Consider the following 25389-nt stretch of genomic DNA (forward strand, 5'->3'; position numbering starts at 1 on the left):
CAACCCAATCCAAGCCACTCACTCCAATCCAATCCAATACTCCCAAATCATCCCAACTCCAATCTGCCCCACTCCAATTCAAAACAATCTGCCCCACTCTAATTCAAAACAATCTCCCCACTCCAATCCAAAACAATCTTCCCCCTCCAATCCAAAACAATCTGCCCCACTCCAATATGCCCCACTTCAAATCAAAGCAATCTGCCCCACTCCAGTCCAAAACAATCTGCCCACTCTGTCCAAAACAATCAGCCCCACTCCAATCCAAAACTATCTGCGCCACTCCAATCCAAAACAACCTGCTCCATTCCAATCTGCCCCACCCTAATCCACCCCACTCCAATCCAAAACAAACTCCCCACTACATTCCGCCCCACTCGAAATCCAAAACAATCTGCCCCAGTCCACTCTGCCTCACTCCAATCCCAAATAATCTCCCCCACTCAACTCTGCCACACTCCAGTCTGTCCCACTCCAACCCAAAACAGTCCACCCCACTCTAATTCACCTCATCCAATCTACCCCACTCCAATCCAAAACAATCTCCCCAATCTAATTCACCCCACTCCAGTCTGCCCCACTCCAGTCTGTCCCACTCCAATACAAAGCAATCCACCCACTCTAATTTGAGCCACTCAAATCTGCCCCTCTCAATCTGTCTCTCTCCAATCCAATCCACCCACTCCATCCTAATTGACCCCACTCCAATCCACCACAATGTATCCCACTCCAATCGACCAGTCCCCCACACCTACCAATCCACCCCACCCCCTCTGCAACCCACCCCACTCCAATCCAATCTACCCCACTCCAATCCAAAACAATCCACTGCAATTCAAAACAATCTTCCCCACACCAGTCCAAAACAGTTTGCCCCACTCTAATCCAAAACAATCTGCCCCATTGTAATCCAAAACAATTTGCCTCACTCAATCCAAAACTATCTGCCCCACTCAATCTAAAACAATCTGCCCCACTCCAATCAGCCCCAAACCAATCCAAAATAATCTGCGCCACACCAACCCAAATCAGCCTGCCCCACTCCAATCAAAAAAAATGTGCCCCACTGTAATCCAATCCATCTATTTTTTAGGTCTCGCCTACGCAGCGTGCATGCGCTGCATAAGAGGACCTTCAGCCGTCGTTCAGCTCTTTTTCGAAGCACATACTCGTGCTTGTGCCACCAGCTTGAATGGGTGCTTTAAAAAAAGAGCAGACTGCTCTCCCAAGCACGCGTGCCTCGCTCCGCCTCTCCGTCTTGCTCGCGCTTCTTGTTTCCCGGCTTCAGTCTTTCTCTCTGATCTATTATCTCTTCTCACACTCCTTCGCTATGCTTGCCTCTTGACCACCCACCATTCCATGCTTTAATCGGCTTCCCCGCTTCTGTCTTTGGCAAGATCCCCCCTTTTCCCGTACACCCCTTGTTTGAGCCACGCTTTTTTTTGTATATTGAATAATGGCATGCACTGCAGCCTCTTACACCTCATCGTTTAAACTCGTAGGACGCATTTACTGCGGGGTCGCCTTTCATTCATTCTTTCATCATTCGCTTTCATGGTACAATGTGAGATTTCCTGCCCGCACCCAAGAGCGAGAATGTCAGCAAATGCAAATATTTTCAGAGTAGAAAGACTGCTCTGCTGGAAACAGCTGCCGGCTCAGCTGGTCGCCTTGCTTTGGTGACTCCTCGGTGCCAAAGGGAAGGATTAGCAGGTCGGTGCTGCTGTATGTACTGTTACGTCCCGGAGCCGTGTCCTTGGAACAGCTATAAATAGGCTGAGGTTTGGACTCAGCACTTTGGAGGCTTCTAGAGCACAAAGTATACCAAATAAATGTAGCCGCTCGTTCATCGCTCAGGCCATCGCCTTTCAGTGATAATCGCCCTCAGTGTTTACTTGTGGAGTCTGAGTGACGTCCTCCTCCTTTGCTCAAGCACCACAGTGCTGGCAAGTGGCCCTGTGTCATGTTTATCACTCTCAGTCGCCCCTGCCACTTTAGCAAGCAGCACTTTTAAATCCTGCGGCTTTGACTTGGAATACCGCTCTATTAAGAGAAATATGTACGTACTTGTTTAGAGCGTAATCTCATCATAAAGTACTTCTCAATTATATACAGTACAGACATCAAATTTACAAAAATATTGCAAAGCACAGGAAAAAAAACTAGAAACGGCGCAATTCCTGTATATAATTACTACTTCTACGTCTGAATATTCTCTTTTGCATCCTAAAGAGAGTGTTATTTTTTGCTTTCTTTTCATCCCTGCTTATTAATCAAAATATGTTCGTTTTAGCTGTCCCTTTCTTGCACGAGGCATTTTAAGTTAGGCATGTTATTTTAAAGGGAACAAATTCTTTTCGGGAAGCCATTGTAGGGTTATACTAACCACAGATAGATGATCCTCTTTTCAAAAGCCTTTCATTCTAACTGTTGCATTTGAACTTCCTGTTGACTCCGTTACAGTGTGTGTGGAGTTCCTGCATACAGGACGTTTGCATACAAACCACACAAGAGTTATATGCTGCCCCTCCTGCTAATGTTTTACGATGCTATAATGATTTAAAAAATCCCCTTTTTTAAAGAGTGCAGTTGAAAAAAGGTAATTATAACAAAGCAAATGTGCTTCCATGGTCTCACAGATGCTTTGCTTTTACGAGGAGGCCTCCATCCAGTCTTAGATGGTGAAATAACATATTTTGCACATAAGATTTACTTCTTGGTGAAAGTAATTTTTAGCTCTGACCTTTGAGGACTATTGTTTGTACAAAAGTCTGAACCACAGCAGTTATCTGAAGTTATCTGCAGTTGATGTTGTTGCACCAAGGATATTGTGCTGCATAACTAAATTCTTATAAGGTCCCAAACGCAAGACCTATTGGCTATGCCAATGCTTGTTTAGTTTGTATTTTATTTTGATGATCAGGAATATTATCATGGTCAACAAATGACCATTAAAACAAAAAAAACATCCAGGACATATAGTTCATTTGACAAGCGATACATAACTACCACAGCATAAAATAGCAAGAGTATATACCATGATTACATAATTCATGGTTCGAAATAAATCTAACAACACATAGTATTACCTTACATTATTCTTCTGCTACCTCCTCTGTAGAAAAATCCTAAATTCCCTTGGCTTGTACAATTCTTCTAATTTTATAATCCGATCTATTTTCGCCCTCCAGTTTTTATATAGCGGTGGAGCCGAGGTCTTCAACCTGGATGCCGAATTGTGCCCCTCGAAAATCAGGTTCAATTTGTACCTGAAGCTTTTTGCCTAAAAAGACCATAATCTTGCCTCAGAAATCAAGTAATGTGGGCCATAAAAACACTACATGCACCCAGTCTCCTCTAGAATGCCCACATCTTAAGCACTTAGCAGACGAGAATGGATACATCTGGTGATGGCGATTAATCCAATCCACCCACTTCATCCCAATTTGCCCCACTCCAACCCACCACAATCCACCAGCTCCAACCTAAACCACCACAGCCCACTCTAATCCAATCCAATATAATGTGCCCCTACCCAATCTGCCCCACTCCACTTACAAACTCTCTGTCCTACTCCAATCTAATCCACCTCGCCCTAATCCACTCACTCCATCCCAATGTACCCCTCTAATCCACCACATTTCAGCCCACTCCAATCCATCACTCCCTCTCCAATCCACCCCAATCCAATCCAATCCACCTCACTTCAATCCAATCGACCCCTCTCCAATCCAAGACAATCTGCCCAGCTCCAATCCAAATCAATCTGCTTTAATCCAAAACACTCTGCCCCAATCCAATCTGTCCCACTCAAATCCAAAGCAAAGTGCTCCACTACAATCAGCCACACTCCATTCCAAAACAATTTGTTCCACTCCAATCCAATCCACCCTCTTCAGTACAACCCACCCCCTCCACTCCAATTCATCCCTCTTCAAACCACCGTACTCTAATCCAATCCACTCCACCCCAAACCATTCTAAACCACCCCAATCCAATCCACCTCACCATATTTCAATCTACCCCAGCTCGTTTCAAACCACCCCACTCGAATCCACCCCATTCAGTCCACCCACTCCAATCTAATCCAATCCACACACTACCTCAATCCACTCCACCCTATTCCACCCCACTCTATGCCAGTCCACTCTGACAGTCTATACCACTGAACTCTACTCCCATCTACGACACTCTACTCCCCCTACTCCACTCTATGACACTCTACTCCAACAAATCCAGTCTACGACACTCTACTCCCCCCACTCCACTCTAGAACACTCAACGCCACTAACTTTTAGCAATGCTGAAAAGCAGCCACACTTGTGTACAACATGGCAAAAACACTTTGCCAAAGCCAATAGCTCTTGTATGGACTAGGACTATTGGTTTCGCCAATGCTTGTTTAACATCTTTCTGATTGAAGAAAACAGTCACCCAGCAGTGCTGCTGACCAGGGGGGCCACATGTAAAGGCCAGGAGAGCCACAAGCAGCGCCCACGCCGTACTTTCTGTATCACTGAACTAGACTATGACAGCGGACGCCTATCTACCACCGAGCAGCACTTTCCATGGGCAGGTCCTGTCTGGTACTGAGTACCAAACGTCTTTCATTTGAAAGGGAGAGTATCTGCACTTCTTGGCACTGGTGCAATACATTTAATGGGAGAGTACCTGCGCTTCTCAGCACTGGTGCAGTACATTTAAGCAGAGAGCAACAGTCTCAGGAGTAAACAGGTCCTCTATAAATAGTGAGTACCTGCACTTCTGTATTTCCATTTAAAGGACTGCAAACGAGGTGCTTCTTTGACTGGCTAAACAGTAGCAGAAGGCTTGCAAATGAACAGAACACTGTGATTGTCCCCCTGGAGTTGCTGCTGTCTTTCTGTGTTTGATACTAATCATGAGGTTCAATGTGCTAATTGCAGATGCTGGGGATGTCTGATGAGGCAGCTTGTACTTGCCGAGGGCCGACGAAGGAGGCTGCAGCACTTTTCTCTCTCACTGTCACTGCGAGAAGGGATCGGTGTCTTGTGGGCATCTGCTTATACCTAACAGTCTACCTGCACCCACCTGTAAAGCCTATTCAAATCTGTACAGATGCCGTTGATGGCTTGTTTCACGGATTTGTCTATCCCATCTGTATGTTATGTAACTACTCACTCTACATGTGCCCTATATCCTCGTATCGAACACCTCAAAAGACTCATTCTTGGACCCTCTGCATCCTCTTTTATACCCCCAATCATATTTTTGCAGGATGTACGACGGTACAACGTGTGGTATTACCACACGTACCGTTACAACGCAGGTTTTTCAACGCAAGTCGTTACAACGACTTGCGTTGGGGGGCACTGGATAGTGAATAGTTTAATTTACTATTCCAACTCCAGTCCCCGTGGATAGTAGGGAAGGTGTTGGATAGTAAATTAAACTATTCCCTATCCTAGAGCGCCCTCTGCGTTGTAATGGTATGACGTTGTTAGGGTTTCGTTGTAAAGGTTGTTCCCCATTTTTGCAGCCTGCTTCATACTGTCCTAATCGCGTTGACAGCCATCATCTATCGAGTGGTCGCATGCAGACACCATACAACATCAACACCGGAAGACAAATAAATGAATATATAAATTATTGTCCTCGCACACAGCAGGCAGGGACTTTCATAGCCAATCACAAGAGTCCATGTGAGATCCTCCAATGGCGCGTTCGCAGGCTTGTACGACCCTTGGTAACTTCTGCTACTAACATACTTGGCGACGAGGTGGCGGGTGCAGATTTACCCACACAAACATATAGGCCCATAATGAGGCAACTGGCCCGCCCGGGACTCTGCTTAAGAGTTTTATATAGCAAGAACTAGACCCAAGACAGCAGCTATCAGAGCGCTATACATGAGCAGCAGTTTCGTTACAGAAGGACACATTCATTTTTGTTAGGCACAAGGAGATTAAGTGATTTGCCCAGAATCACTGGATGTTGAGCGTCGTTGCCGAGACTCGAACCCGGATCCGCAGCTTTCAGGTCGACCGCTATAGCCATGGCTACATCCTCTCCGCAACCTTTAGAGGTCCTAAGTTCCTAAAAGAATTTGGTGCTACCATTTATATCTAATTCAAAATACAAACAATAATAAACCATAAAAGAAAAATTGTTTTTTCGAAAAGAAATAAAACTTGCAGTAAGAACATAATGTTTCATTTTGTATGTTTCCACGTTATTTATAGGTTCAGCTGCACCATTAGCAGTTTTGCACCATTTGGTAGGGGGTAAATCCGGCAATGGAGAATTTCTGTAGCCCCCTGCCCCCTTCCCTTTGATGTTCAAAGCACCTACTTATTTTGCTGGATGGTTAATCGAGCCCGTTCCTGTTCTTCCATACCCAGTGGTGCAAACATTCCCAGTACCATGTGGGAGACTGTGAGCTATTTTGCCATCAAAATAAAATTTAGCTTTAAAACTTTGTGGGGAGCTGGCACCCAGGCACATTTCCGGTGTTATGTGAAAATTAGGAAACCAGACTGAAGAAACTATAATAAGGAAAATACATAAAGAATGAAATAAAATTGTTATTGTAGTTTATAAAAAAGGTAATAACGTTGTAAACGTATTTCTTGTTATTTTCAAAAAGAGGGAAGGCATGTTCGTGGGATTAGGGGGTGCTATCATTTTATGCCAGGTATTTTGCCTACAAGTGCTTATTGAAGCTGGTATCCTGCTTAAAGGGCTGTAGGGAACAGAAACAGGAAGGAAGGGGGAGAGAGCGAAGGCAGGGGCAGGACAGGGAAAAAGATGGTGTGGGGAGACAGAAAGAGGTGTTTTGTAATTCAGGATCAGTGCTTGAAATGGAAAATAGAAGTGCAGGTACTTACTCTGTGACCAGAGTACCTGCTTGCTTCTGACAAGTGCTGGTACTCCCCAATTAAAAGTATTACGTCTGTCTTGAGAAGTGCCTTTACACTCCCTCTCAAAATACAAAAGTGCCGGTACTCCGTACCGGAGAGTACCGGCCCATTTAAAGCACTGTGTAGGATGCTTATATGGTGCTGAATGCTGTTTTTCGAAGCACTTAAGTTTGCTAGGGAGGGGACAGGACAGAAAGGAAAGAACCAGAAAAGGAAGGGAAAGGATTTCAATGTCCTGACTCAAATGAAGTCATCCAGCCTATGAGGAAGAGGACGAACATGAGCAGTGATCTCCAGGAGGTATGGTACGTTAGGAGTATTTAATATTGCGCCCAATGCCCCGGAAAAGGCACTGGAACGCATTCCTTACACATATCTCAGCACCAGGAGCTCAAACAACTGCGCTATCCATCTAATGAAGCAGGAAGTGAGGCCATTGACAGCGCCCCCTCTCAGATTCCCATCCCGCCCACCTCAGTCAGCCAAGGACTGATTCTAAGTGCCAGAGTGAGGACTGGCACAGTCTCTCTGTGCTCCGAGCGAGGGTCATGGTCTGTATTAGGGTAAAGTTGAGGTACTTATTATATAGTTTTACAGATGCCGACGAGGGCCTGACGGAGGCAGTGTCTCTGCTGGAGGACCACCAAAGCTGTGGTGAGCCCGCCTGCTAGATTCAGAGTTGAATCTGGGTCGGGCGGGCGGGCGGTGTGCGGCCATCTCACAGCAGTGGGCTGTTAGCCTCATGGGAGAGCCTAACATGCAGCCTGTCACCATGACAGCGCCTGCAGCACGCTCCTCCACGGTGTGGCATGCATGCCACAACGTGCAGGAATGGGGGTGCAATTACAGAGGGCACAACATGTGTGAGCCCCCGCATGCACCCCCAGGGCCAGATCCGTCAGGGGGCCCTGTTAGGGTTCCCTTAGTTGTCTCTCCGCCACCCTTTTCATGGCGGGCTCCATTCTATGAAAAGGGTGGTGAAAAGACAACTTAGAATATGCTTTGCGGTGCCGGCAGCGGCACCACCAGCATATTCATGTCGGTTGTAGACTGCTGGCCCACCGAGATCCTTGATCCCGGTGAAAACGGCAGTCTCGTGGCGGTCTGACCGCCACACTCTAAATACTGCGGGTGAACCCACAGTGTGGTGGTGGTCGGACCGCCACCACGAGAACGGCCGTCCTGTGGGACGCCATACTTGTAATTATGTTAAAAGTCAATAAGGAGGTAATTAACAACCCAAGGAGTCAAAGTCAATAAGGAGGTAAGTAACAAATCAATGAGTCAGAGCCAACAGGGAGATACAATCCAAGACATTTGAGTCAACAGGGTGGTAAGTAACAACCTAAGGAGTCACAGGCAACTTGGAGGGAACAACCCAAGTATTTAAAGTCAATACACAGGTAAGTTAAAATCCAAAAAATCAGACAGCAATGGGAGGCAAGTAACAACCCAAGTATTCAAAGCCACAGGAAGATGAGTAATAACCCAGGCAGTCTGACCAAGAGAGAAATAAGTAACTACCTAAGACACTCAAGTAACAACCTATGGAGAATGCGTTAACAGGTAGTGTAAGGAACACTTCATGGGGTCTTAGCCAACAGGGAGGTAAGTAACAACCTAAGGAGTCACAGGCAACTTGGAGGAACCAACCTAAATATTTAAAGTCAACACACAGGTAAGTTACAATCCAACGAGTGAGACCCAAAAGGAGGTAAGTAGCAACCCATGGATTCCAAGCCACGGGGAGATAAGTCATAACCTAAGCAGTATGACCAACAGGGAGCTAAGTAACAACCTAAAGAGTAGAAGTTAACAGATAGGTAAGTAACACTTCATGGAGTCTGAGCCAAGAGGGAGGTTACAAGTTACAACTCAGTGGTTCAAAGTCAGCCATGAGGTAAGTAATAACTCAAGGAGTCAAAGTCAATAAGGAGGTAAGTAGCAATCCAATGATTCAAAGCCAATTGAGGGATGACAACCCAATGAGTCAGAACCAACACAGGGAGATAAGTAACCACCTAAGGGAGTTAAGAAACAGCATAAAGAATCTGAGACAACAGGAAGAGAAGTGACAAACCAAAGACTCTGAGCCAACGAGGAGGTAAGTCACTGGGTACAGGGTGAAATCATCAGGGAGCAGAATTGGGGCAGTGATCCCAAAAATAGTTCTGATGTAAACTAGATGGAGAAGGCAGCACGAAATTGAAGTTCAGCTAGAGCTCTTTAAGCCCTCCCTAGTAAAGAGAGATCCTTGAATTCTCTTTGTTGCAAGCATCACTCTTACATATCTTCTTAAATGTATGTTTGTTGTATGCGGTGAGTGTGTCGGATAACGTCGTGTTGGTACCTGATTGTTTTTAATCCTTCATAGAAAAGACTATGCGTCCATTGAAAAAATAGCCATCGCACATGAGATGAAATGCCTGATTCTTATGAGCTCTGTAGACTTCAGCACAGTGAGTCTAAGTTTGAGGTCACTGTTTACGGAGGCTCATTTGCCTCTGGGTGAATCATCTGCTGAGAGCCTACTGCGGGGAGAAAAGGAAGGACCAATATTAGGTTAGAAGTTTCAGCGCTGTGAGTGATTGAAGCTAGGATATCTTGGAGTAAGTATTGTCCTTAATACCCTAAGATATATGCAGCAAGTCAAAAATTTGAAAATTAACCTACTGAATAAACTCTATCCATTTACGCTTGATAAGATGAATACGGCAGGCAGCTAGCTTCCTGTTGATAGAGGAAGACATTATGGCAGCAGGGCCTTGCATACTCGAAAAGGAACAACAGTACGAGGCTAGTCAGGCCTTCAGAATCAGGAACAATGTCATTCTGTTTGGCTGGACTGCTGGACTTGCACCGATTATGGCAATTGCTTGTGCCTTCTGGAGTAAATTAAAATCACCACTAGGTGGCGCCGTAAGTAGGCTGCTGCTTCACCTCTCCTTGTGAAAGACCAAAAAATGTACATCTGTGAAATCTAGATTAGCGTGATGGTGGAAATCAGAATTATACTATTTAATCAATACAATCTCTAAATAGATGTCCCAGGAAAGAGGGAATCAAACCAGCTACAAATATGCTCGATCCGGCAGATGATTTACCGCTGTCATGTTTTCTCAAAACATATCCGTCACACACCAATTTCTGCATGAAGGACTTGTTTGAAACATCCATCTTGCACTTTAATATGCAACACTTTTGGGCGGGGGCTGCGCCTCCTATCAATAGAAGCTTTGGTGCCCGCGTTGTGAAAAGCACCCTTCAGAGGGAGCTTTGTCCATCCTTTCATGCGCCGAGAAAAGAATCCCTTTGTCCGGGAAACAGCGCCGCTAAGTGACCTCCGAAAAATGTTAGTTAAATGTAACTTTAGAGAGGTTACATTTATTTTTCTGGACAGCAACATACTTTAGACTTTATCGTTCCCAGCAACACGACTTTCACCGCATTCCACTGCCGCAGTGTACTCAGCAACAGGACTCTCACTGCATTCCAGATGGCTGGCGCGCGCAGGCCTGTGGTTTCCCACATTCAGAATAACAGCCCCCCTCTTTCAGGGCTGGGTTGTTATTTACTGGCAGCCTCGGGGACTACAGTCAGACGCCCCATCTCCCCTCCCCTGGCTGTGTGGTTTGATGCATTTCACTAGTTGCCCTTAACACTGACTCTTTCTTGAGTTTAATATAAAGTGATAGATGCTTTTGTTATGAGCACATCGCTCAGCCATGAAATGCAGGAACATTTGGGGATGGCATGACTTAGCCTCGGAACGGGGGTAGGTGACTCTTTTAAGGCAGTGTTACCACGCGCCACTGAAGCACCCACAGGGGCACAGCCATGAACGCATATTCACTAGACTGCCATGAATAGCGGGAGTGACATCGCACATCTGTTGACACCCATGATGGCATCAGAGGGTTAACCGCATGCCCCTATCCTGAACCCCCAGTAGCCCTCTATTTTGCTGCTGAGGAACTAGCGAAAGAAAGGCTCCTAGAGGGCGTCGGTTCCTCACGCTGATATTTGCACCCTGGCAGCTGGGGCAGCAACAGCAGGGAAGGAGCCACTCAAGGGCCAGTCAGAATAGAAAGCAGAAGCCAGTAGTAGCAAAAGCTGCCCCTGGCACGAATCAACCAATCAATCAAACTGCATTTGAAAAGCGCAACACTGTCAACACTAGGGGTATCTGGGCGCTGTGTCTCCGTCCAACAGTCAGGTCTTGAGTCTCTTTCTGAGGTCTGCCAGCGAGGAGGCTGTGCAGAGCTGGAGGGAAAGGTCGTTCCAGGCCTTGGCAGTGAGGCAGGAGAAGCGGCTAATAGATGTGGGTGGTGTGAGAGAGCAAGTGAAGAGGAGCGCAGGTGTCTAGTAGGTTGGTGGAAGTTCAGTCGATGGTTGATGTAGGCAGGTCCTAGACCGCGGAGGGCTTTGTAGGCGTGCGTAAGGATCTTGAACTGGCATCTCTTCTGGGTGGGGAGTCAGAGGAGGTCTCTCAGGTGTCGGGGGATGTGGGTTAGTTTGGGGATGTCCAAGATGAGTCTGCCTGCAGCATTCTGTATAGTCTGGAGTCTTTGGAGGATCTGGGTGGAGATGCTGGCGTAGAGGGGGTTGCCCCAGCGCCCCTGGGCTACGCCTAAATGACATCCATTGCCATTGCTAGGTTTAGCGAACCTTAAATATGGAGGGACTTTAGTACCCAGCTGAGAGTAGGTGGGCTCATTTCCTTGCTTGCATTAGTGTCCCTTTTGTCTGCCACCAAGTCAGGACAGAACATGCTTGAGAGGAAGAGCCAAAGAAATTCCAAAGCAAACACTGAAAGAACATAGCGAGTCTTTGCCTGCAAAGAGGCAATTCCCCAATAAAATCTAATGGATACCCCATTCAATAAGAATTAACCTGTTTAAACTTTGGAGCCTACATTTGGTGTCCTAATCAATGCATTTGCCAGTGTTTTTTTTTAGTTTATATTTTTCATGTTACAATTAACAATGAGCGATGATATTCGTGTTAAATTCTATATGTAAACAATGAAACAGTATATTTAGAGTTGAAACGATTTAATATGAGGTTTAGAAGTATATTACATGTTTTGGTTATGCCACATTTCAGTGTAGCTGCCATATTTGTTAAAATGGATGTTGTTTCTGTCTCTGTGTATTCACTCCTGCGTTCACCCCTCCAATCAGGCCCCTTTGTGCATCTTCTCTCCCCACAGTCTCTTCAAAAGCAAAGAAAACTGATGTAGTGCGGTTTCTTTATCAACAATAATACAAAGACCTACTAAATGAAGCCTCTAGTGTACTAGTAAGGTTGTACCAATCAAGGGTTCTTCTGTTGTGTTTCCGTGGCAGATTTATTTTCTCGCACTTTCATTAATAGATTTTGTTACATGTTGCAAATTATGTTCAAAACTTCTCCAGAAGATTGTGTCACTGATGAGCATCCTGCTTACTTAGAATATGGGATTGTGCTAACATATAATGCAATTTATGCAGAGTACTCTGATTTGAAATATTACATGGATGCAGAGTACTCTGATTTGAAATATTACATGGATCATTCCTTGCTGAATCTGTGCTTCTAGACAATTATGTATGTAATAATTGTGCATAAGAACCCCGTTGTTTGGGGAGAAGCCACATTTTTAGAGATTTTCCTTGCAGACTTTCCCGTTCTATTGGGGGATGCTATCCTGCTTTTCCTTGATTTTTGCTGCTCATTTGAGCAAAGGGTAGCAGAAGTGCAACAAAGTAATAAAGGAATAAAGTAACAGTGTCAGGCACTGGGTAGTGGGCATGCAAGCTGTCTCATTGTGTGTTCCGTTTTTGGGGGCCATAACAAGTCATATAGCTCTCAAGTGACCAGAGGCAGCTCCTCTGCAAAGGCGGAGGAGCGTCGCCCCACTGGTCTCCTAGCAGTTGAAAGAGGAAAAATAAAATGATAATAACAGAGCGTTGATATCATTTTGTTTGTCCTACTGCAGTGATTGGCTCAGTTGGGGCAGAGCTGGGCTCCGTGACGCCAGAGCACTGCAGGGGGAGGAGTGGTGAGCTCTCTGTAAGTGTGCATGATGGTTTGCATGTTCTCCACCCAGGCTGCATTACAGCCGGGGTGGAGAACATGCCCAGGCCCCAGCCACTGTCTGAGTGCCGAACCACGGCGCTCAGACCAATCACAACGTGGGCTGTGGACAGCCTTCGAGCCCGGGTGCTTCCTGCTGCCGGACTCGAGGAAGATAAAGGGGACTGGGCAGAGGGGTATCATGCCAGGGGCTACAAGCAAATTTCAGATATCTGCTATAAAGAAAGGACATTTTTCATAATTGGAACACCGTTATGTGCTTTGCCAGAGCAAATCTTCACTGGGAGAGATATTCAAATACGTCTACATTTTAGATAAGTGGGACGAGTAGACACTGTATGATGCTGGGGTTGGAAGGGAAGTGAACAGGTTTACACCACTCTTGGGTGATTAAGAAAGGTCTCAACTGTTATGTTGAGGACCAGTAGCCCCAGGTACTGGAATCTATGACTTTTGCCAACAGTGGCGGCAGTCAGCCAAGCTGAGGCTTAGAAATCAGGGCCATCGCTTACCAAAGATCCTTATCTATGTTATGTTAAGGCGGATTTATAGAGCGCACAGCTACTCAAAGAGTGTCCCGGCGCTGAGACAGAGAAAAGATGCAGAAACACAGTCAGTGATAGAGAGACGAGGGTCTTAAGAGTGGGGTGGTCAGCCTGCTTGTTGGAACAGCCATGTTTTCAGTTTCTTTCTGAAAACAAGAACATTTGCTGTTTGTCGAAGCGGTAGAGGGAGCCTATTCCTATGAATTATTTATTTTGGCATGCGCAGGATTAAATAACTACATATCCCAATATTCCTGATGCTGTGATGCTGGAAGCAAAGAAGATAGAAACAACACAAGCCAAGACTGGAGGGTGAGGGCTAGGCCTACGTATCTCAGTCCTAGCAGGATGAGGGTGAGAGTCGGCGTAACATTCTCTGTACTGGGAGCTGGAGCCGGATCTTTCTGTCTCTTTAGTGACATACTGTATGAATAAGCATTATAAATGCAGAATGCATGTTTATTCTTCGTCTTTTGCACCGTCATGAGGGAAAAGCCACTGCTAACTCCACCTGATGGACATTATATTCACAAATCTTAATTTGCTTTTAGCTCAAATAACTATATAATTAGTCAGATCACAACAATTGTAATCCTGATGAAATCCAATCTGTGAATAAATAAAATCCAACATTGAGATTGTGTATCAAATGTCATATACCACTCTTGTGCCTGGTTTTCACCTGTCCAGAACCATAACTCTGGAGAGCTCCCTGAGCGGTGGCCATCTTGTCTTCGCAGTTTACTCACCAGGTTGACAAAGTCCTGATAGCAGATCTTCCCGTCGGAATTACTGTCTGCCAGCGCCAAGAGGACCTCGAGCTTGTGCGGGTCCAGCTCCGACCCGTGCTGTTGTAGAAGCGTCCAGAATTTTTCAGTGCTGATGTAGCCAGTGTTTTCTGGGTCGTACTGAAATAGAAATAAGGAATAGAAAAAAAGATAAGCCACCAGAAACCTGCATTTTCAATCACATCCTAACTGATTTCAGTATTGACTCCTTCCATCAAGTGTAGTACAGGATGGGACACTGGGACGAGGGAGGATTAAGCAGTCCTGTCCATGTATGGGACATTGCGGGCTGAAGAGTTAACCTAGCCGAAGGCCCAGGCGTCCAGGTGGTGCACACAGGCCTGTGCAACAAAGAAAACATGATGCAAGGTGCAGCGGCATCACAAATGGTCGCACATAGGAACTGAAATTGAGGAGCTAACAATGGCATTGGGCGTGAAATCCATATGAAGGAATACGAAGCCCAGGGGGTAAGGATAGGCTTGCCACTTCGAATAAACCATTTAGGGCCACCAATTGGAGGTAAACATGAAGGTTGCCGCCATTGCAGTGTCGGAAAACATTGGTAACCCAAGCATTCATACAACTCAGCCAAGACCCCAAACATTCCTTTTTAATGCAAATCAAGAACATATTCACGTTTTAAGTTCAAAGAGCCTCATTAATATTTACATTAAAACAATGGCCCACTCACAAATGGGGCAAATCAATCAATCTTTATGACAGTGACCATACTATTCTTAGCTAGCCCTCCCTTTTGGCATCCCAAAGGCCTGCAAAACACCACACCCATTGGACCATCTTTGTGACAGGGGGCCACGCTCTTATCGTGAGCCTGATCACTTGAGTATTGCTTATGCCACTGCGACATTGTGGAGAAAAGATGCGAGGTACGACGTAGTGGTGCAGTAAGGCAAGAAGTTTATTGAAATGTAAAGGCACCCACGACCGAGAGCTCCCGCTGCGCACCAGGATCTCTGTCAACTGAACCAACGTTCACAGAGTCCTGGTACGTATTGTTCCAGTCCCGACCAAGGAACCACTGTTAAATAATACAACGAGGAGTTTTGTGGACATCCAAGCGCTGGGCTGCAGTACGAGACGTCTACACGAGACGCAACCTACTACATCTATCTTAGTCTTCTTTCTTTTTTCTTAGGTTAGGGTTTGGTGATTGGTGAGTTGTCGCCTGCTGCTGCGGTAGCAGCAACCTCCAGGGGCCACTCAAATTACTCCCACTTGGTGGACCCGAATAACTTATTCAAAGCAATGGCCAACCATTGTCCTTTGACGTCAAGCTCTTTGCCTGAATTTCACACCTAAATATTTGGTGGCTTTGTGGTGTACCCGGCTCTACTCCCAGTCGTGTGACCCAGAGGAAGGTTGGTTTTACGCAGAGAATTATCGGAGGCAGGTCACCTCTCTTGGGGTGGGGACAAAGCCACTCACGTTTGGGCATAGCCTGCTGTCATTTTTTATGGCCTTTTCCTATAGAATTTCAAAGACACCAATTTGTTGAAAATCCTCTCACTGACAGGTGACTGAGTCTGCCCCATCCCAGTCTTGTCATGACCTCAGAGGCACTGGCCTGGAGTGGACTCTGTAGGGTAAAAATAACTAACCAAGCAGCGGTGCTCTCACTTTCATGAAACTCGAGAGAATAATCTATAACATTATTCTGAGCTTTTACTTACAATCACTAAATCTAAAATGTGGTGTCTCCAGGAGCGAGGTAGCCTGCATAGCCATGGCTTTGCTTTATTCTGGTGCAAAATCTACTGAAAATACAAGTCCCTATGCTGAGCGTTCATGTGAATATCAGTGGTGTAACAATACCCCCATCAGCCCCTGCCGTGCAGGGGCGGAGCTCTAGAAGACCCCCTCCGGGATTGCGCACGGGCGGCGAGACTGAGAACTCCTTACTGTGTCAGGAGCGTGAGGGCCCCCACTTCGTGCATTTTACAGAGGGGGGCTCAAGTTTCGTTACCCCACTGTGGAATATGTGTTTGACTTCAATAATAAATGTAATGGCAACTACAGGTATATAGTGTACAGACTTTCCTGAAATGTCAAAATACAGCGCAAAGTCTGTAAAGCAATCTTAAAAGCAGATTAGTGTCCTACCACACAAGTATCTTAGGTTTTAGTATCTGCATGTGAAAAAAAATGTCAATGTAAATCCGTATTTGTAAAGCGCAAACTACTCACCCTTACGGATCTCAAGGCGCTGGGGGCCGTCGTGGAAATTAAGTGAGCTATTGCCCAGAGTCACATGGTGCTGGGGGGCTGCCACCAAATGGTGTTGGGCTGAGCTGCCGCCGGGGATCAAACCGTGAACCCTGTGCTCCGAAGTCAGCTGCCCTGGCCGCTGCACCACACCTCTCTCCATGGGAGAGCGTGGAAGCATATAGTCAGACGAACAATTTAAACATAATTAATTATGTAATGTTAATTGTTCTATTTAAATACCCCCCACCCCTTAAACGCGCTATGCACACAGCCTTATGAAAGGTTAGGCAGTACCTCTGATCAGGTCTCCAGCCACAATAAGTCAACAAGCCTCTGGTGCCGAACGAGGGAGCGAGCCAGACCCAGTGGCAGGGCCCTTCTCGCCTGTCGAGCTCTCCGGGCCTCCTCTTCCCAGCAACTTTAGTTGCCCCCCTCCTCCCCATGTGCCGCGGCCCCCCCATTCAGGCGATTGATCTACTTCTACCTCCAGACCCCGGGAGCCGGCGTCTTTGTCCCGGGCCGCCCTGGCTGTGAAGCGGGGGCTTTTCTTGGCCAGGGCCAGACTGAGAACCAAAATCGGCCCTGGAAAAGTGCTCGGCCGGCCCCCTGGGGTGCGACCGAGCTCTTTGCTGGGGCCGGTATTCGGCCGATTTTGTTACAGAGCCGATTTTGCAGCTATGCTGCAAAAACGGCCCTGTAACAAAAACGGCCCCCAGGGCCCAGAACCGGCCCCCACCCTTGCGGCGCACCGGGGGATTGCCCGGTGCCCGCAACGGCCAGTCCGGGCCTGTTCTTGGCTCTGGGCACTCCTCTCTCGCTCTCCCTGGGAACGCGGGAAGCTTTCTGGCGCGAACAAACCCGCCGCGGAGTGGCCCTCGGGCCTGGCCGCCCCTCAGAGGCCGCGGGGTTTGTATCACCGCAGACGCACAAGCGCGGGGAGAATGAAGACAAGTGCGCAGCTGACCCGGGGCGCGCGCCGGCACTGCCGGGGGCGGCTGGCGCGCGCTCCGGGTCAAGTGCGCTCCTGAGGCAGAGCACCTGCAGGCCTGGCGCGGGTTGGGCCAGTCACATACGGTGACAACATGAACGGGCTCTCTTGAGCTAAAACAGACAAATAGATGCGTGCAGTGTTGAGCCTGCCAGCCTCAATGCGGCAGATGGCTCTTTGGTGTCTGTCCTGTGTGAAACAAGCTAGGAGTGTCTATCTGTGTGCCAGTGGGCAGGCAGCATTCAGCGGCCCTGAAGCGAAAACTTCTAAACAATTGGCAGCAGTTGGCATCTTTCCCGGCAGCAATTGAGTCTCTACAGGGATGGCATACAATGGCCTGCGTCCTAGATTTGGAAGTCAGCAGAGCGTGCTCTTGCGCCAGTAACTTCAGTTTCACAGGAGTCTCACAGGAGTCTCACACCTCTGGAAAGGCAGCGTGCAATAAAGCCAAATCGTTCACAGTACCAGTCTGTATTCCGTTCTCCTGACTAACCTGCCATCGAGGAACAGCAATAGGGTGCTACATTTAGTAATAAAACCTCAAAAATAATATAATATTTGGAACACTAAACAAAAAAGAATAGAGCTCAGCGTATGCCCCTAGGGGCCTCTAGGCGCTGACTGATCATTGGCCGCAGGGATAGATTACCGAGGACGTCCAGGCTGCAGATGGCATCGAAAGAGGGTTCAAGAATTATGGGGAGAGGGCAGGCCTTCATGGAGGGAGGATTGACCCGAAGGTGGAGTGATGCCAATCACAGCAGTTGTACAGGATTGTAGGATTGAAGTCGTGACTTTTGGGCAAGGATGGATGGCAGGTCAATTAGGGGGAAGGGTCTTGAAAGTAACCAGTGCAGCAGTCATACGCTTGAGCAAGGGCACGCGAGCAGGGCCAGTGCCTTCTAATGTTTCTCTTATTATTGAACATCAGCTGATTTATTCATTTTGACCTTACATGAGATTACAGCAAGCACCGGCAAAGCCAAAAAATCTGGCTTTGGCAAACTGGTGCAATAGTCCATTTTTTAACAACACCTTTATTGAAAACATATGCTACAGAAATAGAAGAAAAAAATGCTGCCTCATGTGACAGTCATGTGCGTGCATTGAAAATGTGAATTTTAAAATGCATTCACTGATGTGGCCATTTTACTAGTGAGTTAAAAAAACAACAACATAACAAGCCTTTCAGGTGACCACGTATTTTATCATTATTATTTGTGAAGCAGACAAGAATAAGTAAAGAGCTTAACAATTACTTAGCTGCTACAATGTTACAATGTCTCTTACACACTTTATAACAGTAACCCTTAAAAAAGAGTTATAAATAAAGCATGAATGGGGCAATCGAAGTGCATGAAAAATAAATAGAGGGTATTTAAAGATGATTAATAAATATGTGGATTATGACCCAGCTTTGACACTGAAGAAAAAGGGACTATTTTTAGGATTATGTGAACAATGTGCATAGGATTTGTGTTGTCACTCAAAGGGAAAGGGGCCTGGTTGGTGCTAAGGAACGGCGGCAAAGATCATAAGTGGCTGTGGACGGGGGTCCTTTCCCCGGAGACCTTGCGGCTCCCGGGTCTGTCGGGCCGAGGTCCCCGCTCGCTGCGGCGGAGTAACGTTGGTCAATCGATAGGTCGCCTTCCGTGACCGTCCGCTCCGCTCTTGTCTGTTTTTCCGGAGTTGTCCGGACCTCCGGGATCGGAAACTTTGATTGTGATTGAGCGCGAGGAGATGGATCGGACGGAGAGTGCGTTGTCGCTGAGAACCGTAATGGCCACAATCGGGGCACTTCACCTACAAGTGGACTCCATCATCCACAAAATGATCGCTGTGATTGAGAATAGATGTCTGGAACCGGACTCTGACCTTTTGCCAGCCCCGAAACGAGCTGATCTTTCCGCAACACATGGCTCCACTGAGGAAGATGGCCCCGCGCAGACAAAAGCTGCAAAAAACACAGTTGATGGACAGAATGTAGAACAATGTCATACATTCACCCCAGTATAGAGATCTGGGCCTAAATCCATCGTTTTGTTTTGCACTCCACACCACCCTGGGTTAGACACTGGCTATATTTAAATCAGCTCTGACCCTGTGCCTCATGGGAACAGTCCAGTCCGAACTACCAAGCCATGTCTTTCCCAGACCGGAATCAAGCATCCAAGGACCGGTTTCTGGCTATCAGCCTTCATCAGCCTGGATAGCTTGACTCCAGTGGTGTGGAGAGCCAAAAGACAAAAGACAAAAGACCTGAAGCCCTTGATCGACGTTCGAGTAACGACTCGCGAGCTTGAGAACTTTTCGAGTTTCCCACTCCCAACGACATTGATGCTTGCTATGGAAGCACTTCGCATTTCACATCTTGAAGACTTCTCTACTGCTTTCTGGATTGATCCTTTCTCTTTTTCCTCCCGTTTAGCTTTCCTACATTTACCGAGGAACTATTATCGAGACTTATTGTCAGTGGGGGAATATTTCAGTGTAATTGCTGCATTTCGAGACTTCATATTTCCGACTTGTTTCTCCTGTACTTCTGGGAACTTCGTTCGCCACTTTGATTCTCCTGTCTGCGCAGTGGTTCTATTGGTGGGAGCTCGTATGAAGGACCGTAAGGGACAGGGATGAGCTTGGCAATCTGGGTTCGGCTTTCAGTCTTTAATGGACACTGGATTCTACTGACTTTGCCGAAGCGGGGGTCTGGGTGGTTGTTATGACTTCCCCTATTAGTTTGCTAGTAATTTCTTTTTTTAATACATTTTTTGTCTGTAGGGGTCGTTGCTTTTGGCGGGGGGGAGATCGGGAGCATGTATGACAAATTCCTCCTCCACTTTTCCTTGTTTGGTACTTAGTTGGGTGGGGCGACAGGCACGCTGCTAGTTGGGGTGGGGCGGAAGCCTTATGCAGAGGTGCAGGGAGGGGGGAGGGGTGTTTGTTGTATTGTCCTAGTTAGTGTTTTTTATGACTTTAACTCCTGTTCAAATCCTGGTAGTGGACGCTTTTCAATGGGAATATCCTGATTGTGGGCAGACGGGACCTGGGGTGTTGGCGTCGCTTTAGACTCTCATAATGTTATGCCTTTAATTGCTGCCGATTGATAACGATCGAAGTTCCGTTCATTGTTCTATTATATTACCTCTGACAATAACTTCCTTTACTCGCATTCTTAAAAATCCTGTTTTAATTAATAGTGAACTGGTCAATGATGTCGATGAGTCAAATTGATAATTACTGTGTATTGTCAGATCACACGCCATTTTAATTTGAGATCTGTTTAAGTTGTATGGATCCCCCGTTCCTTGCTCGCAATTTTTATATGTGAATTGCTCATGCCATGATGTACAGCGTCTGCTGCTTTACTATATGCCATTTTTCTTCATTAATAAAAAGAAATATAAAAAAAAAAAAAAAAACGGCTGCCTGGAAGGCTAAGACAGATTCACAGTAAAGTGAATAACGAAAACAAGGGAGATGAGACCAGATAAACTAGATAGCAATTAAAAAAAGCATTGGTTAAGTCTCCTTATAAAGAGCAGAATGCCTTTACTCGCGGTGAAGTTAACCACTGGCTGAAATGACCCACTGCCCCATGCTGGATGCTGTAGTAGGTGAAAGAAAAATGTGAATTACACAACAACAGACCAATGGATGAAGAGAGCTTGCTGACAGTGACTGTCGTGCTCTAATACTGACATTGACAAAGGAGAGTAGCGTGGAGTGTCACAATGTGTCGTGGCATAGAGTGTCATGGCGTAGAGTGGCATGGCATAGAGTGCCGTTGAGTGGAGTGGTGTAGAGTGTTGTGGAATGTCATTGAGGGAGAAGAGTGTCGTAGAGTGTAATGGCATAGAGTGGAGAGATATAGAGTGTCGTGGAGTGACATAGAACAGAATGAAGTAGAGTAAAGTAATGTGAAGTGTTGTAGAGGGAATTGTGTAGATTGGAATAGAGTGACATAGAGAGGAGTAGATTGTCATAGAATCGAGTAGGGTAGTAGAATGGAATGGCATAGAGTGGAGTAGAGTGTTGTAGAGTGGAGTGGCATAAAGGGACATAGAGTGGAGTGTAATATAGTGGAGAAGTGGAGTAGTGTGTCAAAGAATAGATAGATGACCTCAAGTTGGACAGCCTAAAACAAATAAAGCCAGCAAATAGAAACCAAGGAAATGTGAGTTACAAACCAGAAAGCCAATAGTAAGCAATGGGTGGAATGCATTACCAGAGAAGCTTTCTGAATCTCCCCAAGATGTTTTCAGTAAACCAGACAGGTGTGCTATTTAGTACGCTTTGACCTAATAATGCACTCGCCTTTTGGGGGTCCTGGATACACCCATCAGTCCCGTGTGAGCTGAAGTAATACATTCAATGGCCCATCCACTAAGACAGGTGCACCCTGAACATACGACCTTGATGAACTACCATTTCAATTAATTTTGTGATTGTTTTTTTTAAAATCATTTTGTTGTATAAAGTAACACATCGAAAATCCTACTGAGAACCCAGACTCTTACTGCATAATTGAACTTTTACTGAAATAGTCAAGCGAACAAAACATGCAGTGGGGTTGGACAATTCCTCAATCCCGTTCCCATAGTACGGAATGAAAATACTGGATTGCTAAAGCAGTCACGTAGTCCTACAACTTCAACTAAAGTTATGTTAAAAAGGCATGGGGAGCCTTTAACCCTCGTCTAGGTAAGAAATTGAATATAACAACCTGGATACAAATTTGGTGTAATCTAAGACTGAGTCCAATCCGATGTACAGTATGCAAATGACTGATGTACAGAATGCAAACACAAAGTTCACAGCCTGATGAACAGGGCGCATGTACAGTGTGCATCAGCCTGCTGCGATGCGCGGTAATTTGTAAAGCACTAATGCTGTGCAATATTCTGCTAAATGCGCTGATCGTCAGTTACACAGTTGTGCTCTGCAGTTTGAGATAGATCATTCACACCTGCACTGTACATCAGCCCGACGTGCACTAAGCACACCAGCACTGTGAAGTTTGATGCAGTGTGCAATGAGATGTCTACTAAGCACTTGTACAATATGTTTTGGTCAGATGTACAATTTGCACGTGACCTACAACATTTCCCTTTGGGATCAACAGTGTGTTACAAAGTCCTCGAACCTTCGCCTGGAAGAATCGACCTCTCAGTGTGCCTCCTAAACAGGGTACAATCAAATTACCAAGTAATATCACACGTTCTAGGACATTCATACTAAATGTGGAGAATAATGGCAAAAATAATGACTACCCGCTTCACAGGGAGTACAAGCAGGCATAGTAGCAAATGGACCAATGACACAATGGAGATTTTTTGGAACAAGGCAATGTGAGAAGGGAACTCAAGCTGAACCTGCACTGTTTGTGCAACAACCTGAACACCCTTAAATAAGAGTGTTACCCAAGTACCCAAGTAGTGCCTTCACTCAATGCAGATTATCTTCCTGTGGCTTCAGGCAGGTAAAAGGCAACTTTCTGAAAGTACCTTTTCCATAAGAGTTATACAAAATTCGATTTAACATTTTGATGGATTCTGAATAACTATTACAAAGAGTCTCTGAATTATTAGTCTAGCTGCTTCCAAACCAAAATCAGCATTATCAGATGTTATAATGTGACCCAGTTTTTTCCAATGGAGTAACCAGCTTTGCTCTATAAAAAAAAGTTTTTGGCCTTTTCGCTGTAAGGACATGTGGATTAGTAAACATTTACATGTCCTAATTTTATATACCACTCACCCTGCCTTATGGGCAGTAAGGTCTACTTAGGGATTACTTGTTAATATTGAAAAGGAATGTTTTGACCTGTCAAAACAGTTTATTTTGACAAGTAAATTCGAGATTTTAAATTACGCAGCCAGGCTTCAATGGTGGACATGAATACAGGTTTGCTGGGTTACTGCAGTTGGTAGCCAATGGGTGCTGCAGCCCACAAATTAATAAACAACAAACTTAGGGGTCTAATTACAAATCCACTAGTGATTCTATGCTTTTGTAGCCATGTCAATTGTACATGGGAACAAGAACAGTAAATCTAACAAACCATATCACAAAATGTGAAGCACCAGTAAGCGTAAGTCACCCCTAATTAAGGATTCCCATCAAAAGTCTTGTATGAATCAATATTCTCATTTGGTAAACTTATCGGGTATTGTGTCTCTTGATCATTGAGACCAGCATTCCCAGATAGCCGGTTCGGGGTAGCGCCACGCAGGTGACCTATCCAAGCAGTTGACCGCAAGACACTACCCCAAAAAACTAGTCCAGCGGTCATACAAACGAGCAGCAAACAACCATCGTGCTGCACTACTTGAATCCCGCCCAGAGAAACCACCTTTAGATCGCTTGACACTAGTGAGTACCTTTAACACCAAGTCCAATTACGTTCAGAAAGTGATAAAGAAACATTGGAGAATTCTGAACAGTGGCAAAGAGAAAATTGAATTTCCGCTCTTTGCCTTTAAACGCTCCAAAAACCTAAGGGACCAACTGATACACACTCGCCCCAAAGCTACACCCAGGAGAGAGTTAGGCACTCTATGGGACCTACCTCCTGTGGTGGGTCATCATCCGTGCGGAGGCTGCTCTGTTTGCCCTTTGACTACTAAAATCACAAGCGTGGACATTGGTACAGATCGGCCTTGGGAACTGCGGCAGTTTTCTAACTGCAATAGTACCAACCTGATCTACCTCATAACTTGCACGTGCAATGAACGGTATGTGGGTATGACCACGAGAAAGGTGCGCGTGAGGATGCAAGAGCACAGAAGCACCTTTCGGTGCAAAAAAGACATTTCGAAACTCACCAAGCACTTCATAACACACAATCATGCAGAAACAGACTTTAAGTGGCATGTCCTGGAAAAACCGTTTATCCCACCACATGTGAGTGATGTGTCTAGATTTTTGTTCTTACGTGAACAAAAGTGGGTTTTTAAATTGGGCACGGACAGACGAGGATTGAACGATGACATACCTTGGTTCAATCTATCTTGAGTATACATGGACGCAGGCGTGAGTGTTGTGACCTTCATTTGATCTGCACAGTGCTGGTTTAAATAATGGTGGTGACGAGAGCCCGCACATAGCTGACCAGAAGAAGGGATATAACAATATGAGGAGTCATTTTAACCATGCATCAAGTATGCCCTACACTCCTTTAGTGTTCGATCAGAACCATACAATTTGGCGGGTGTGGTACACTATGGGGGGTCTGACAGGTGATTGTGTTGCACCATCGCTCTTGGGTGGGGTTTGACGAATAAATCATACACGAACTATGATCATTATTTTAATCACACTCTGGACTTCCCTGTCAGCAAATGCTTTTTATATTTTTTGGCGCTGCACCTAATTTGTGATATGGCCTATTAGCTCTGAGAGGTTATGCGGGGCATGATTGTTATGGAACTACCGATCGAAGCATTATGGCGTCATTTGGTAGTTCCGTTTTTCCTCAGCGCCCGTTTTCGCCTCAGAAGGCGGAAGCTGTATCAACAAACTACATCAGACCGAGGCGTGACATCATTTTGTAGTTTCATATTAGGGAGCCTCGCGAGATCTCGCGCGCAAGTCCCGCGACGAACTGTAGGCAGTCTGAGACACAGACTTGCCTTCCCCGGTCAGTTATTTATCCCTTACATCAGCGTTTGCTGAGAGATAAGGTGATGGACAATGGGAGCCATCCCAGCCTCTCGGCCCAGCCCCTCCCCTACTGGTTCCGATTGGTTGTGTACTTCAGACCAGACTAGTGAAGTAGGACGAACGAGTGAGACTCGGTGCCTCCCCCTGACTCAGTCACACCCAGAGACAACGACGGACAGGTAGGAACACAGCTCTACCGT

At 46.0% G+C, this 25389-nt stretch overlaps 1 protein-coding gene across 1 annotated transcript in view; it reads right to left on the reverse strand.

The window, feature by feature from the left end:
• Positions 1-25389, reverse strand: part of RHBDL3 (rhomboid like 3) — a 605698-nt gene that overhangs the window by 179335 nt on the left and 400974 nt on the right. Inside the window, exon 3 of the mRNA XM_078650797.1 lies at positions 14272-14430. Within this exon, the coding sequence (XP_078506923.1) occupies positions 14272-14430 (159 nt within the window). The remainder of the gene's footprint in view (positions 1-14271; positions 14431-25389) is intronic.

The sequence above is a fragment of the Lissotriton helveticus genome, chromosome 7 (assembly GCF_964261635.1).
Source record: "Lissotriton helveticus chromosome 7, aLisHel1.1, whole genome shotgun sequence".
Lineage (NCBI taxonomy): Eukaryota > Metazoa > Chordata > Amphibia > Caudata > Salamandridae > Lissotriton > Lissotriton helveticus.